Here is an 18,162-nt window from a genome sequence, read left to right on the forward strand (position 1 = left end):
ATGCAAAAACCTTTACTCCTTATTATCAGTCTTACCTCTGATGATTTCCCCCTTGCTCTTAGCTGTAGTCATGCTAGTCTCTGTCTTGAATCCAACATGTGAAGCACACCTCTGCCCTGTGGGGCCCTGTCTTTCTTTTTCCCACAATCTGGAAAATACTTTGACTTCCTTCAGTTCTCTGCTTAATAGTCAGCTGAGGAAAGAAGGCTCTTTTGTTTTTAAATGTTTTTATTAGTGATTTCATATTGATTTAAAAAATTACAAGATAGCAGGGGGACAACTCCGCACTATTCCCACCACCAGAGTTCTGGATCTCTAATCTCTCCACTGGAAGCTACAGCAGTTCTCCCAAGGTTGCAGATATGAGCTAAATATTATTTCTACAACTATCTATTTGTATTTGTATATATTTTCCCTTTTTCCTATGGCCCCATCTTCTCTTCCTTTCTCTCCCCCCCCCCTCACCTGTTACTACATCCAAATGCCCTTTCCTTTTTCATCTTCTCTCTCCAAGTCCTGATGGAGTTGAAGTTCAGAACACTCTGCTCATCTTTCCACAATCATTTCTCCCCCACTAGGGTTAAGAACCAAAATTCTTTTTATGGTGCAGAAGGTATGAATTCTGGCTTCAGTAACTGCTTCTCCTTTGGACATGGGCATTAACAGGTGGATCTATACTCCCAGCCTTGGGAAGAAGGCTTTTCTGACCATTTATACCTCAGCTATCATTCTCTACTCCCCTACTCTGCTTCTTTTTAATCTACAGCACATAGTTCTACCTTGAATGTATGCATTTATCATCTCATTCTGTCTCTGTCTTCCCCAAGGGAGTAGACGCATAGAGAAGGGAGTTTATTTACTTTATTCATGGTTATATTGCCAGTGACTGTCAGCACATGGTAGTGATTCAGTAAGTAGTTGTTGCTAAAGAAATTTTCTGTGTAAGTGAGGAAGGATTAATTGAGAAAGGCAGTTTATTTGAGGATGATACAAAGATGTTCTAGTGATTTACTGATTATCACTTTAGTGATTCTAAATACTAAGATCTGTCCTGCATTTCCCAACCTTGCATTTATGAACAAGTAGAGTCTCTCCCTTTCTAACTCATCACTGTTACAGCCGCAATTATGTGCTTTGCTTTTTCAGGTATAACCATCTCCCTCACACATAGTCTGCAACCAAGTATGAGCACAACTACAGACTCATGGCCACAGAGTCAGGTGCATTCATTACTTTACAGGCTTCTCTTTTTCCAGCATCTAAGGAGTCTCCAAGTAGCAGGTCCTTCCAGCTCAGGACAGATGGGCACTTTCCACATCAGTTTGTCCTCAACTTGAAAGACTTCCTTGGCCGTAATTTAGGGAACCAAGTAAGCACAGTCCTTCTTTACTTATTCAAGACTTACCCTTTGAAACAGATCACCTCAACATCTTAAAAGTTCTTTCTATCCCTAGCTGCATCTACCATTAGGCAACATTTGTTTAGCAAAAAGCTACTATATGCTAGTCACTTGGAAATATGCTGGGATGCCATAAAGACTCAGTTACTAGGGAGTCAGATGATAGCACAGTGGGTTAAGCACACATGGCACAAAACTCAAGGACCTGTGTAAGGATACCAGTTCAAGCCCTTGGCTCCTCACCTGGGGGGGAGAAGAGGGGTCACTTCACAGGTGGTTAAGAGGTCTGCAGGTGTCTGTCTTTCTCTCCCCCTCTCTTCTTCTCCTATCTCCATTTCTCTCTTTCCTATACAACAATGACAACAACAATAACTAAAATAATAAAAAAAAAAGGGCAACAGCCCCAGTTCACATGAAATCGATGTGGTTTACAGTCAACAACATTTATACCCCTTTCCTATATTAGGAAGCTACTCTCTTCCCTGATCCAGCTTTCTGGTCCTTTTGCCAGCCATGACATCATCTCCCCAGACAATAACTTGGATCCACCTGCAAATCAGATTTCAGGCTCAGGGGCAAAAAGAAAAAGGAAAAAAAAAACTAGTATAACCACAGGCCCTTTGAAATATAACTAAAATATGCCTACTATCTATGTACAAATGGAGGACCACCCCCAACTTTTCATCTGCACTATTCCAGCCCTTATGTCAATGATTGGTCAATAATTTGTTTGGCTTTGTATGTTAACTCTCTTTTCAGCTACCAGGTTCCAGATGCTAGCATGATGCTGATCAGACTTCCCTGGACAGACAACCCCACCATTGTGTCCTGGAGCTCCACTTCCCCAGAACCCTTCCCCACTAGAGAAAGAGACAGACAAGCTGGGAGTAGGGATCGACCTGTCAACGCCCATGTTCAACAGGGAAGCAATTACAGAAGCCAGACCTTCTGCATCCCACAATGACCTTGGGTCCATACTCCTAAAGGGTTAAAGAATAGGAAAGCTATCAGTGGAGGGGATCATATACGGAGGTCTGGTAGTGGAAATTGTGTGAATCTGTACCCTTCTTGCCCTATGGTTTTGTCAATGTTTCCTTTTTATAAATAAAAAAAATAAAAATAAATAAACACAATGGGCAACATTAGGGAATAAATAAATATTTTTAAAAGAATTAATTACCAATGGTCCCCTTTCTCAAAAAAATGTTAAGGGGCCAGATAGTGGCAAATCTGGTTGAGCAAATATGTTACAATGCACAAGGACCCAGGTTCAATCTCCCCTACCCCCCCACCTGCAGGAAGAAGCTTCAAAAGTGGTGAAACAGTGTTGCAGGTGTCTCTGTGTCTCTCTCCCTTTATACTACCCCCTTCCCTCCCCATTTCTGGAAGTCTATATCCAGTAAATAAATAGATATTTTTTAGAAAGCCTAGAAAAGGCTTTGGCAAGAAAAATAATATTTAAAGAAGTGCTATTTTAACAAAAGAGATGGCATGTAGTTACACACAGACAAATAGTGCCCCTTGGCAGTAGAAAGTGATTCAACTTGGGGGTCAGGAAAGAATAGCCAAAAGCTGAGTGATAGAGTGCAGTAGGACAGGCTGAAATAGGGCCAGAACAAGCACTGACTCATTAACAAATGAGATGTACACTATATGCTTGATGCCTTTGGAATAAATACTGAAGTCATGGACCACTTGGAATATACCTAAAGTAAATTCCCTAGCTTCTTCTTGCACCAAGACCCTTTTCTCATCTCCTCTATTCCTACCTTTCGGTTCCTATTTATTAAACAAATTTTTCTGTTCTATGTCTTATCAACTTTCAGCTACCAAGCTGTAGAAGTTATGATGCATCCTGACTTCCATGGACAGATGGATTTATTAATGTGTCCTGGAACCTCACCTCTCCAGAGTCCTACCCTACTAGAAAAAGATAGAAACAGTCTGGGGTTATGGATCCACCTGGCAACACCAATGTCCAGTGAATAAGTAATTATAAAAACTAGACCTTTCACTTTCTGCATCTCAAAAAGAATTTTGATCCATACTCTCAGAGGGATAAAGAATAGGGAAGCATCCAATGGAGAGAATGGGACATGGATATCTGGGTATGAAGTGTATAGAATTGTACCCCTGTTATTTTACAGTTTAGTTAATCATTACTAAACCACTATTAATTTTTAAAAGAGTGGTAGAGTGCCAATCTTTTAGTCCAGAGGTTCATATGTCCAAGTTCTGTCTCCAGTACCAGCATAAACAAGAACTAAACAATGATCTGGTTCTATCTATCTATCTATCTCATTAAAATCAAAAATAAAAGATGTCATAAAAAGGCAAAAATAGGGGACTGAGGACTGAAGAGAACTAGGATAGCAAGTCTTGCATCCTTCTATAAATATTGGTCTTTAACCTTCAAACTACAGAAATAATTCTTAGTCATGGAAATTACACAGTCTTATGTGTGTTTTTAGAAGTTCACTCTATCTGTTGTATGCAGAAGGGATTGAAGGAGAGGCTTACTGGGAGGACACCGTTATTCCCTGGGCAATAAGAGTTTAGTTTGAACTACAGTGTTTCTGGTACAGAGATGGAAGAAAAGAATGAAGGAAGGAAGGAAGGAAGGAAGGAAGGAGGGAGGGAGGGAGGGAGGGAGGAAGGAAAGAAGGAAGGAAAGAACAGAAGGAAGGAAGGAAAGAAGGAAGGAAGGAAGGAAGGAAGGAAGGGAGGAAGGAAGGGAGGAATGAAGGGAGGGAGGAAGGAAGGGAGGGAGGAAGGAAGGGAGGGAAGGAGGCAGGGGGAGGGAGGGAGAGAGAGAGAGAGAGAGAGAGAGAGAGAGAGAGAGAACAGGCAAATCAACTGAGCAGCAAAGTAATAGGAGAAATAAAACAAATCTAGAGGCTCTGGAAGCAACTGTATTTTTGCATCTCATTTTCCAGATTAGCTTTCATTTTATTTGCTGCAATTTGTATTTTGCCTCTAAAATTAACACCCACATTGTGCTAGCCCATCCATGATCCTTTGGTTCTGAGTTGTCAAAATTCATATTGCATTTCTCAGAGTCTTGGAATCTAGGCTCCAGGGCCATCTCACCATTGATCCCAACAAGAGGCAGAAAGGGAGAGTTAACTGAATTTGGGAGATGAGGTGAAGAAAAATTACTAGATTTTTTAATACTACATGTGATACTCCCTAGAACAATTAATATTATATATAGGTCACAGTGGGAGCACTACTCAACTGGAGAGTTTCACAAGCAGTGAAGTAGTGCTGTACAGCCTCTCTTCTTTGTCTCTCCCTAAAAGGGGGGGGGGGGCTGCATGGAGCAATGGAATTGTGTAAGCACAAAGCCCCACTGAAGCCCTAGCAAGCATACATACATACATACACATATACATACAACCATTACTTCTATGACATCAAAACGGTTTTGTGGATTGTGTATTTATTTTTGAGGTGTGGAGGTTCTAATTTTCCACTAATTAAGATAATCTGACTAGTTTACAATGACTGCAAGTCCCACAAACTTCTATAGATGAATTTCCTCTGGGGTTCCTAGCTCCTGCTGTAGATCAGTAGTCCATCAGAGGTCCACTCTCCTACTGAGAGCAACTAAGAAGGGATAAGGTAATTTGCTTGAAAGCAGAGGAGAGCTGGAGAAGAAGGAAAACTTTACACTGGATCAAAAAAGGGTACTCCTTGAGGGGAGCCCAACTTCCTGCATCTCACTTTCCTCCCAGGATTTCTCTCATTCTTAGCATTAAAATAACCTGAGAACTTAGATAAAAGGTTGCTGATTGAAGGAAGATGATTCTTCCCAGTTTGGCCATCTCATAGGGCTGGGAGGAAAAAAAACTACAGTCCAAGACAAAAAATGAAACAAAAACTTTTACCTAAAATCCTCTATCTAGGTGAATTTAAAAGACTAACACTTTATCACCAGTGTTTTTCCCCCAAAGGTTTCTATTGAGTTATGCATGATAATCAAGAAATTACACAAAAGCATCCAGAAAGCAAAACAATCTTTACAGTCATCTCATGAAATTGAGAAAACAAACACTGAAATAACTGAATCACAGATAAGATAATAAGAAATACATCTGGTCCTTTGCTGGCACCTATGGAAAACTAGTGCATAAGACTGAGAGAAAAGAATGGTATATCATACATTTAAAAAGACCACAGGGAAGGAGGTATAACAGAAAGCAATCATTTGGATTCTCAGACATGGGGTCCCATGTTGGACCCCAGTATCTCATGTGCCAGAGTGAGGCTCTATTTATCTTTCTTTCCCTTTTTCATTAATGAATAACAAATATATATAGTAAAGCCTAAAATTTTGCCTGAAGTCACACTGGTCTTTGTTTCTATCAAGATAATTTGTTCCCTCACTGGGGACAATAGAAATCTTCCCTGATGGTAAAACTCATTGTCCCAACAACAATGGTTTAGATGTACGCATTTTACCTGCTCTGAACATTTTATATATTGAAATTCCAATACCTTTTGTGGTGATACTAGGAGTTGGGGCCTTGAGAAATTCACAAGTCATAAGAAAAGAAATCTAATGAGTAGTATTAATATTATTATAAAAGGAAGGTCCAGATAGTGGTGCACCTGTTTAAGTGCACATGTTACAGTGTGCAAGGAATTCAAGCCCCTGGTCCCCACCTTCAGGGGGAAAGCTTCATGAGTGCAGATGTCTCTCTATTCCTTTCACTCTTTATCTCCCCCTTCCCTTTAAATTTCTGTCTCTATCCAATAATAAATAGATAAAAATATTTACAAATGTATACTCTTATAAAAGGGACCTCTCAGAGATCCTTCATCTGTACACTATGCAAGGACACAGTGAGAACACGAAGGATATGAAGACTGTTTAGTCACTGCTGTGATATCACCATTGTAGGTTGAATTTTCAAGTGGAAAGAGAGCAGGAGATAAAGACTTAGATTTTCACCATAGCACAAAAGCTTTGCCTCAGTGTGCTAGGAGCTAGGCTTGAATTTGGGTGGCAGATGAGTTACCTTAACAATTCAATAACATGTAGACTTTACATCAGAAAATAGAGCACTGATTCATACCAGAATGCACTCATTCTTAGCACTTTGATCTTAGACTACCCAGTCTATGGAAAAATAGCTTTCTTTGATTATAAACTATATAGTTTGGAGCCTTTTGTTGTAGTAACCCAAACAGAGTAAGGAACAGAAATTACTTCATTTTGAATGTTTGATTGGTAACAGATTAATTTTTCCCCTGTCCATCTTGTCCTACAATTGTGGAAGTTAAGGATAAATTCTACCTGGTTTCTGTTGCTAGTAAGAAAGTTCAAACCATTCAAATTTGACCTACCACAAAGAAATCTACATCCAGCTTCAATTGTGACTGTGATAAAAAAAAAAAAAAAAAGAAAGAAAGCAAACACACTCATCCAAAAAGATCTGTGCACATCTATGTTCATAGCAGCACAGTTTATAATAGTCAAAATCTAAAAGCAACGCAGGTGTCCAATAATAGATGAATGGCTGAGTAAGTTGTGGTATATATACACAGTGGAATACTACTCAGCTATTAAAAATGATGAATTCACCTTCTCATCTCATTTTGAATGGAGCTTGAAGGAGTCATATTAAGTGAGGTAAGGCACAAAAACAATTGATGGGGTGATTTCATTCATGGATGGAAACTGAGAAAAAAGAACAGAAGGAGAAACACAAAGTAGAATTTGGACTGGGTTTAGTATATTGCACAAAAATAAAGGACTCTGGGGAGGAGTGGGGCTTTCAGGTCCTGGTACATGATGAGTTGAGGAACACCTGGGTGGGGGTAAAAGTGTTTTACAGAAACCTGAGAAATTTTACATATGTATCAACTGATTATATTTACTGTAAACTATCAATCTCCCAACTGAAAAGAAGAACTATTTGTCTCTTTGCTGAAACCACTGCAGAAATGATCAAGTGTGCATTCAACACTCCCTAGGAAGCTCCATACATGGGTAATAAGTCTTTATGTATTTACTATCTTGATGAGTATGCAATATCAATCTGAAAATTCAAGCCAATTTAGTGTGTATGAGAGAAAGGGCTGGTTTCTGTGGGGCAACCATAGGAGAAGCAAAATTGAAACCAAACAGAAGACCAAATATTGAAGTTCTTTGATATGGATTTTGAAAATAAATAAGATTGATCTACTTCATAAATATATTTTCAAAGATGACCAGCTAATAAACTTAGCAGAAGATAGAAATCAAGAATAAAAATTAAAAAATAAATAAATAAACAAGAGTCTTTAAAGGGGCTAGATGGTGACATGTACCCCAATACAAGGGGCATGCTAAACATGGTTCAGGGCCCTGGCCCCACCTGCAGGAGATGTGGAACACTTCTTCAGGTATCTTGGTTTAGTTGTAGCATTCTTTCCCTCTCTGTCTCTCAACCTCTATCCAAAACAGACAAAGAAAAAAAAAATAGCAGCCTCGAGGAATGAACAGTACAGTTGTATAATTATTGAGCCCTGGTGATAACCCAGAAGGGGCAGAAAAAAATCAGTTATAAACATATTGGACACAGCTGGAAAAGGATGATTGAGCTGAAAATTAGGTCAGTAGAAAATAAGCACAGCTCATTTATTTCAAATATATAAACTAAATGGAAGACTTCCTACTCACTACCAGGATAAACTATATTAGGATGAACTATCTCCCACCTCAGGAAACAATGATTTTTATACCAACAATTTTAGAAAAGAGTAAGGAAGAAAAAAATCATTTAACTGTTTCAAAATATGCAGAATAGCTCAAAGCAAATGAGTAATAAGAGAGAACTGCATTAGTCTAGTCTATCTGCAATAACTCAAGAACAATATAATTGATGGTAAAATGTAGAAATTTTTTACTGATAATTCTAGATACACCACAATCAGAAGTTGGCCCACAACCTATACCTTATATCTTCTGAACTTCAAGACTCAGGGATAATGAAGGAAATAACTGGGGGTGCTGGGGATAGAGGATGGCAAATCATCAAGTGTGTGCACTGTCGAGAACCAACAAACCTGAGTCTCCTGGATCAGAGAGCATCCACAGTGCCTGGATCCCCCTGCAGATGGACTGAAGGGAGGTGGGACAGTGGATGGGTTCAGAGTTTATTATAGGAGAGATGAGATAGAGGAGATCTAAGGGACTCTTGACCTAGCCTCCCAGTCACAGGGTTTTAAGTGTGAATTTCAAATATTGTCAACTGAAGCTACACAAAATAATCCAGTACAGGGGCTGGGTGGTGGTACACCTGGTTGAGTGCACATGTTACCATGTGCAAGGACTTGGGTTTAAGCCCTTGGTCCCCAACTGCAGAGGGAAAGCTTCTTCATGAGGGGTAAAGCAGTGTTGAAGGTTTCTCTCTGTCTCTCCTCCTCTCTATCTCCCCTTCCCTCTCAATTTCTCTCTGTCTCTATCCAATTCATAAATAAAAGATGTTTTAAAAATAAAGATATTGGTAGCACTGAAAGTAGGAGATTTGGGCTGGGGAAATAGCGCTGCCTATTACAGTATGAATTTACAGTCCTGAATTCTCAGAGATAATAGGGTCAATTCTCCCAGCTCCACTATATATGCCAGAGCTAACAGTACTACAGACCTCTCTATCTCTCATTAAAAAGGGGGGACAAGTGGTGGTGCACCTGGCTAGGTGCTCACATTACAGTGTGCAAGGACCCAGGTTCAAATCCGTGGTCCCTACCTGCAGGGTGAAAGCTTCAGGAATGGTGAAGCAGGGCTGCAAGAGTGCCTCTATCTTTCTCACTTTCTATCTTTCCCTCCCTTCTCAATTTCTCTGTCTCTATCCAATAATAAATAAACAAATAAATAGAAATAATTTCCAAATAAAACTTTAAGAAATTAATATAAAAAAAGAAAACTAGAAGATTTTGTTTTCTCATACAACTTAAACTGATGCCTTTTTCTTTGTCTATAATGACAACAGCAATTACTTTATATATACCATATTTAATAAATACCATTGCTATACAAATATTACTGACATATAGACTATGTCTGCATATCTAAACTTGCATTTTATTATGAGTGTTTAAATTGTTTATAACATTCACTCAGCCTTTCCTCTTTTCATTTTATCTTTCCCATTTTTCCTTCCATAGCTTCTCCTTTTTCATCTTTTCTTTCTCAAAATGTGAAAGTGACCAGGACTTGTAAGGTCAACTTTGGAAAGACAGGCCTGATATATTCTATGGGTACTTGGATAGAATGCAATCCTCTTGCTTTTATTTTGTTTCACTTGAACAATATGTTATTCCCACCACTATTAGCCATACAAGTTTGTATTTATGAAGCAGTTCCATAGATCTACTTAACACAAAAATTATACTCTTATCCCACAACTAAAGCTCTGACTACCCACCCCCACCTCAAGATCTTTCAGCATGTATCTTTTAGAAATGTGTGCTCTTTTTTTATATAAACTAATAATTTTCTAGCTAATCTTGTTTAGACAAATAGAGTGAAGAGAGAGAGAGAGAGAGAGAGAGGAAGCGGTAAGATCAGTGCTTGATACTCCAGTGAGCAAATTCAATATGACTGGTTCAAGGTTAAGCTGCTACTCAGCACATTGGGATGTTTGTGCTACTTTAGTTTCAGGAAAATTAGCAGAAAAGTGCCAGACCACGCTTGGTATTGTATGACAGAGAAAAAAAATATTGAGAACCTTTTCAACAAGAGATGAAGAATTGTGTTTCACCAAGAAAACAATAAAAAAGCTTTCTAAATCCATATAGAGTTTAAACACATCAGTCAAGTTAGGTCTTCTGACCTCTCAAGACTCACCTCCACCAGCTTGTTGGCATGTTCACGGAAGACCTGGGCGTATTCCTTCACTTCCTTTTCATTCCCACTCTTTGCAGCCTCAATAAGAACGAGCAAAGGAACATTGGTTTCCAAGAAAGAATCAGATATGTGATCCATCACTGCTTTCCGAAGCTATAGTAAAAATAAACACAAGACAAATTGTCAATGAACAGAAGACTTACACGTTTGTGGGTTGATTACCAGTGGATCAAATAACTGTCTGGGAATAAAGAGTTTGTCTAAACTATACCTAACTGTCATTGTCCATAGAAATAATGTTTCATCTCTCTTTTTAATTTTCTAAGATTTTTATCATATTAAAGGAAAACAGAAAGAAATGACAGCTACACATATCTGAGTTAACTATACTATTTGGTAACTTTACAGTTTCACATAGGGTGCACAGTAGGTGTTCAGTAATCAAAGGTGCTTCACTGATGCAATTTTATCCCTTTGGTAGGATTTTGAGTTATGATAATAGTGCAAGTGAAACAATAGGCAAGTGAGAGATTCAAGCTTTACCCAGCCAGGAAGAACATGAGATAAACTTTGACTCATACAACCATATACGTTGCATTCTCCTGCCCTTTCTAGAGCCATATTTTGCAGTTGACAGAACTGGAAGCATGAAACAGTTAACTAATTTGAAATTATTTCTGCCCAGAGATTATGCTAATATAGCTGCTGCTTTTCAGAAAGAGGTATTTAAAATGATTCTTCAACATAAGTGAGAACAAACAGACTAAAATTTCTAACAATGCATAACCATGGGCAGGGCTACCATGAAGATAAGATGATGCTGAACCACCAGTCTTGACACTACTGTGGATTTTTGTCTGCTTTTTGGTTTCCTCTTCTTTTTTACTAGTTGTTTAATACTAATTTTGTAATACAAAATTACAAGATATCAGGGGAACAACTCCTCACCTACCTTTCCTAGCACCAGGATTATATGTCCCCATTCTCTCTACTAGAAGCTACAGAAGTTCTCTCAAGTTTACAGATATAGGTTAGCTATTTTTTCTACAACTATCTGTTTTTATTTGTATATATTTGCCCCCCTTTTTTCCAATGGTTCCATCTTCTCTTCCTTTTCAAGTCACACATAGACACATACATCCAAATGTTCCTTCCCTTTTCCTCTTCTCTCACTGGGTCTGATGGAGTTGAAGTTCAGAGTCCTCTGGTTATCTTCCCCTTAACATTTTCCCCCACTGAGAGTATGGACCAAAATTCATTTTGAGGGTGCTGACGGTGGGAGTTCTGGCTTCTGTGATTGCTTCTCAGCTGGACATGGGCTTTGGTAGGTGGATTCATACCTCCAGCTTATTTCTATCTTTTCCTAGTTGGGTAGGACACTAGAGAGATGAGTTTCCAAGACATTGACACTATGTTCACAGTAGTCAGAATGTCTTTGAGGAAATATACCCCCAAATTCAATTACATACCAAAAGGTGGTCAATATTCTGGGTGTTATGCACACGAGTACAGTTACTCAGGAGTATCCTGACAAACGCTTTGAAAGAGTGAAACATATGCATTTACTATTCATTTGAAGAAGAACAACTTTGGACAAACTTCAGCTTCTTTTTATTCTAATGACCACAAAGCATGAACGCCTATATGTAGAACCTGGTTGGATGAAACACTGAACTGTGTTGGCTGTTTCACTGGATAAAGCATAATAAGGTCTATGTAAAAGTTAGCTCTAATAACTCCCATAGCACTGCATATGAAATGACTGCCCAAGAAACATAACACCTATGGCTGAACTCACATATCCTGAGCACATAAAATGTGCCACATACACAGCTCAGACCTTCATATATTATTGTTCAATTTAGTCACCACACCAACACTATGGAGTGGGAAAACTATGCTAGTTTTTCAAATGAAAAACTGTTATTTTTAGAGCTAGGAATAGAGTAGAGCTGTTGATCACTGGGCATGGAGGTCTGAAGCCCCAGGTTCAATTCCCAGTACTGCCAAATTGCAGAGGCTAAGAGTATTCTGCTTTCTCTTGTATAAAAATAAATTGAGGTTTTTTTTACAGAAACTTCTATATTAAAAGTTAGATGATTTGTGGCCAGACAAGAGGTTCAGTGGATAGAGCTGAAGAGTGGGCATTAGTTCTGGATATACACTGAGTATGCCATAGCAGTGCTTTAGTCTTTCTTTCTTATAAAATATATAAATATTTTTTAGATAGAGACAGAGAAGGCAGAGGGGCAGAGAGTGAAGGAAACCAGAGAACCAAACTGTACCAGGGATCATGCATAGGATACAGCAGCACACTAAATAAGCAATCTTTAAAAACAATATTTCATAAACTGTTCTTTTTCCTTCTTTTTTGTCTCCAGGGTTATTGCTGGGGCTCAGCACCCATACCATGAATCTTCTACTCCTGGTGGAAATTTTGTCCATTTTATTGGACAAAATTGGACAATGGAGAGAGAAGAGGGAGATAGAGAGGAAGAGAGACTGAAAGATGCCTGCAGACCTGATAGGTCACTTATGAAGCATGTCCCCTGCAGGTAGAGAGCTGGAGGCTCAAACTTAGGTCCTTGCACGGGTCCTTGCAATTAGTCCTATGTGCACTTAGCCAGTCCACTACCACTACCACAACCACTACCACTACCACTTCCTCTTTCTCTCTCCCTCAATCTCTCTCTCTCTCTCTCTCTCTCTCTCTCTCAAAAAATGACTTCTGGGAATGGTCAAATTGTATAGGCACCAACCACCAACCTCCAGCAATAATTCTGATGGATATTAAGGTTTTTCAACATAAAACTTTGTAGCAGAAGAGAATGAGGAGCTACATGTGAATATTCAAGAAAACAGAACGTGAGCTAAAAGTTTATAAACTTGCCAAAACTGGACAAATACATTTTCATCAACAAGCAACAACATAAGAATATTTCTCCACTGTTAAAAAAATGCTGTAGTAATCAAAATAGCTAGATAAACATCAGTGTAAGAATAGGAAGCTTCATTTACAGACATAGAAGCCTGATACTAAATAATGGTTAAATGAGAGTATCTAATTATTCAAAAATTCATGGGGAACTTAAAAAAAAATACAAGTGGTTCACTTCCTAACAAAGCCCCAAAACCTAGATATAGATCAGGTCCCATGAGATAGGGTATATATATATACACATGTATCCATAAATTAGAGCAGAATATATACCTGAAAGCAAAAGTGCACAATAGTCTGCAGTGAGTCAATTAATGAAGCAAGCAAGTAGAAAGATATAAAAAGACACCATAAAGTTCCAAATAAAATAATTTCTACTTAGACTTAGATACCCTCTTCACCTACTTCCTATTACATTTCCCTCAGTCACACCAAAGCTAACCTTATCAAAGTAAGGACAACAAAAGCTGAATAAGGGCAAGAGAATGGCACACTTTAATGATGACTCTTTAGTCACTACCAGGCCCTAGTCAAGGAGTCCTGGATTCCCACACAGACATGATGGGCCTAGACCTCGAATAGATCCTTCTTTCCACCATCACTGGTCATCTCCATCCAATATACCCCTTTGTGGGCCCCAATAGGACCTTGCCCTCAACTTGGATGAATAGTGGCAGAGAATGTTCCATCCTCTGAATGGAGGCTGGATAACATACTCTATGTTCCACCTAAGAAAGATGAGTCCTGAAATTGGGGCAGCTTGTAATGTTCCTACTCATGACCACAGAATGTGAGCTCAGATCTATAGGGATGCAGAAGGCACATAGGCTCCTAAGCTGAATATGGGCCCCAGATCACATCAAATCGATGGAGTTTACAGTCAACAATATTTATACACTTTTTCCATATTTTGGAGCTACTCTTCCCTGATCCAGCTTTCTAGGCATTTTTCCAGCCATTACATCATCTCCCCAGAAAACAACTTGGATCTACCTGCATATCAGATGTCAGTATCAGGAAAAAGATTAATATAGCCATGGGCCCTTTAGAATTTAACTAAAATAGGCCTACTAGCTATCTTCAAAATGGAGGCTCCAAATCTTCATCTGCAATATTCTTGCCTTTAGGTTCATGATTATTCAACAATTTGTTTGGCTTTATATGTTAACTCTTTTATCAGTCACCAGGTTCCAGTTGCTACCATGATACCAGCTGGAGTTCCCTGGACAGACAATCCCACCAATATATCCTGGAGCTCTGATTCCCCAGAATCCCACCCCACTAGGGAAAGAGAGAGGCAGGCTGGGAGTAGGGATAGACCTGTCAACACCCATGTTCAGTGGGGAAGCAATTACAGAAGCCAGACCTTCCACCTTCTGCACCCCATAATGACCCTGGGTCCATACTGCCAGAGGGATAAAGAATAGGAAAGCTATCAGGGGAGTGGAAGGGATACAGAGTTCTGGTGGTGAGAATTGTGTGGAGTTTTACCCCTCTTATCTTATGGTTTTGTCAGTGTTTCCTTTATACAAACATTTTTAAATAAATAAATTCACATTTAAAATTTAAAAGCGGTGTATGAAAAAATAAAACACAAATAGCAAAAGCACTCCTAAGGAAGAAGAAAAAAAATGGAGGCATCACAGTACATGATTTTAGGTTATACTAAGAAACTGTAGTAATTACAGCAGAGTGGTGATGGCGGTGAAAATGGTCATATAGACCAATAGAATAGGATGGAGATTTCAGAACTCAATCTAGCATGGGTGGTTCAGTGGTAGAATTCTCGCCTGCCAGAACTCAATCTATACATGTACAGATACTTCATAAATGACAAAGGGACTAAATCTGCCCAGTGGGCAAAAGAAAGTCTCTTCAATAAATGGTGTTGACAAAATTGGACAGCCACATGTAGAAAAATGAAACTAGGCCATCAGTTAACATCATACATCAAAATTAACTCAAAAAGATCAAAGAAATGTATATTAGATCTGAAAGTATAAAATACATAGAAGAAAATATCAGTGAAACATTTCACAACATTAATAATAATGACACATTTGGAGACTTCACCCCATAGGCAAAGGAAATAAAAATAAGAATAAACACATAGGACTATATCAAATTAAAAAGCTTCTATACATCAAAAGAAAACTCCATGAGGATTAATAGGAAACCTAGCAACTGGGAGAACATACCATGCATTACACTCAGACAAGTTGATATCAAACATTGATAAAGAATTCATACAGCTCAACAAAAAGAAAAAAGAACAACCCAATAAAAAAGTGGGCTGAAGATATGAATAAACATTTCTCTAAAGAAGAGGGACACTTGGCGGAAATGCTCTAATTCACTCATCACCAGAGAAATGCAAATTAAAACCACACTGAGATATCACCTCACACCTGTGAGAATGGCCTCCATCAAGAAAACAGAAAAGGATAAATGTTGGAAAAGATATGGAAAGAAAGAAACTCTGTTACACCACTGGTGGGAAGGAAAATGATACAACCACTATGGAGAACAGTGTGGAGAATCTTTAAGCAAATACAGATGGAAATACTTTATGATCCAGCAATTCCACTCCTAGGCATTTATCCCTAAGTGATAACAACACTGATTTAAAAAGATATATGTACCTCCATGTTCATAGCTGCATTATCCCCATAGCCAAAATTTGAAAGCAACCAAAGCCCTTCAACAGATAACTGAATAAAGAAGTTATGGGTCATATACTCAGTGGAGTACTATTCAGCAATAAAAAAAGATGATTTTATATCCTTTGGGATAAAATGGATGGAACTTGAGAACATTATGCCTAGTGAAGTAAGCAAAGAGGTGAAGGAAAGCCACAGAATGGTTTCACTCATAGGTAGAATTTGGAGAAGTGAACACACATACTTAAAATAAACAACCAGACACAATGCAACCCATATCTAAATTGGAAAACTATATAGTAGTTAGCTAAGAAGGGAGGGTGGGGAGGGTACAGACTTTTGATGGCAGGAAAGGTGTGAAAATTTAGTTCTGTGTATTTATTTATTTTTAAAATATTTTATTTATTAATGAGAAAGATAGGAGGAGAGAGAAAGAATCAGATATCAGTCTGGTACATGTGTTGCCAGGAATTGAACTCAGAACCTCATGCTTGAGAATCCAAAGCTTTATCCATTGAGCCACCTCCAAGTCCACTAGTCCTACCTATTTATATTCTCATAAATCACTATTAATATGACATGTCAGGGGAAATAGATTTAATTTCTCAAGCTCCCTAACTGCCTAGACCATAGCCCCAAACAAAAACATGGCTTTAGCCTAAACATTTAATATCTTAGATTTGCAAGATTATCAAATTCTGATAATGGGATTAAATTGTTCAAGGAGCTCTAAAAAAATATCTGCAAACATAGCTCTTTAAACATCTAAATAAATTACAACTTTAGGCCAGACAGATCATGACCATTTGATCCAGTAAGTATCTAAAATACAAAAAGGTTCAGATACCACTAAAAGGCTTCAAAGTATAGTGAAGTCAAGTATATTAATAAAGATAATAGCCATTGGATTATCATAGAAAACAAATCTCCCAACTCACCTGGTTATAATTTAAATTAATTATAGATATTCTAAGCTCTTTCTAAGACTATAAGAAACTTCTTGCATTCTCTTTAAGATCCTTATTGCTCCCAGTCCTGGTACCATTAAGACTATGCCCATACTTCTTGATATTTCTTCTCTATTATTCCTTACTGCCATACCACCTCTGTCAACTTCAACCAAATCATTGATGGTACTGCCACCCCACAATATGCTGCTATTGAATTCCTATTGAGGACTTTAACCAGAGATACCAAGCCTGTGAAGTTAATTTCACAGCTCTTCAAATCTGGTGAGGTCATTCCTACCACATAGAAACTACCTACATCCATGTTAGATGGCACATCATTCAACTAAGTAAGATACCGGATATAGGCTGGGGTTTAGAGTACTGGGTACAGGTGTATATGTATTCATAAGCAAGGGGCAATTATATAACTCAAAGTCAAAGTGCTCAATAATGATTGAAGTGACTAAAGAAGGCACTATAAATTCTCTAGTTGATTGGACATAGACCAAATTAGCTGGGCAGCCTAGCAGAAAGGCCCAAAGAAGACAGATTCTAAAAACCTAATTCTGGCTGTGTTCAGCAAATGATACTTAATGTCTAAACAACTGAGAGAAAGTCTAAAATCATCAGATTAAGAGAGGACTATGAAACTTGGATAAGGGCAAGAGACTAGCTCACTTAATAATGGCTTTTTTGAGAGGGAGGCAGGGCTACAGAGCAGCAGCAGCTGTGTTTCTCTCCTCTCCTGGGTCAACTAGGAAAACCAAAGGAGACCACCTGGGACCGCAAAAAGATAGGACTAGAAGGACTTCAGGAAACCACCAAATCATAGGTGAGTGCAAACATGTGCAGCTCCTGGACAGAGAGGAACATAGGGAGAGATGAAGTGGCTGGTAACAGTCCAGAAGTTTACCAGTTGAGACACCACCTTCAGTCTGTTTCACCAACAAAAATACAGCTGAAGGGAAGAGAGGACTCACCTAAGACTCACCAAATGCAACTGTGAGTCTCCATTGCTACTGCCCTCAGAATCTGGAGCAGTGGCAGGGGCCCTGTGCTGAAACCAGGAGACAGAGAACTAACAAGGAAACTCAGGAGAAGATCTATACCTTGGAGACTCTCATAGTGGGGCTGTGAGAGGCTCTTTGCATAACCACTGGATTATCTCTGCCACACCCTGCTTTATCTCTTGGTCAGGATTCAGTGATTAAGCTAAGAAGCCTACTTACAGTTTAAAAGACTTAAGGATTTTATAGCCTACAGGGAAGAAAAAGAACAAAAGAGGCTTTTAAACCTCTTAAGCCATTTAAGCTCCAACTCATGTATTAAAATAAAATGGAAACAACTGTCAATTTCCACAGCTGTAAACCCTTTAA

General features: G+C 38.6%; 1 protein-coding gene across 4 annotated transcripts in view; it reads right to left on the reverse strand.

Moving 5' to 3' along the window:
* Positions 1 to 18,162, reverse strand: part of CTNNA2 (catenin alpha 2) — a 1,425,261-nt gene that overhangs the window by 318,531 nt on the left and 1,088,568 nt on the right. For all 4 annotated transcript variants that reach the window (XM_060187717.1, XM_060187715.1, XM_007531774.3 and 1 more), the window contains one exon: positions 10,239 to 10,391. In XM_060187717.1, the coding sequence (XP_060043700.1) occupies positions 10,239 to 10,391 (153 nt within the window). The remainder of the gene's footprint in view (positions 1 to 10,238; positions 10,392 to 18,162) is intronic.

This window comes from Erinaceus europaeus, chromosome 3, assembly GCF_950295315.1.
Source record: "Erinaceus europaeus chromosome 3, mEriEur2.1, whole genome shotgun sequence".
Taxonomy (NCBI): domain Eukaryota; kingdom Metazoa; phylum Chordata; class Mammalia; order Eulipotyphla; family Erinaceidae; genus Erinaceus; species Erinaceus europaeus.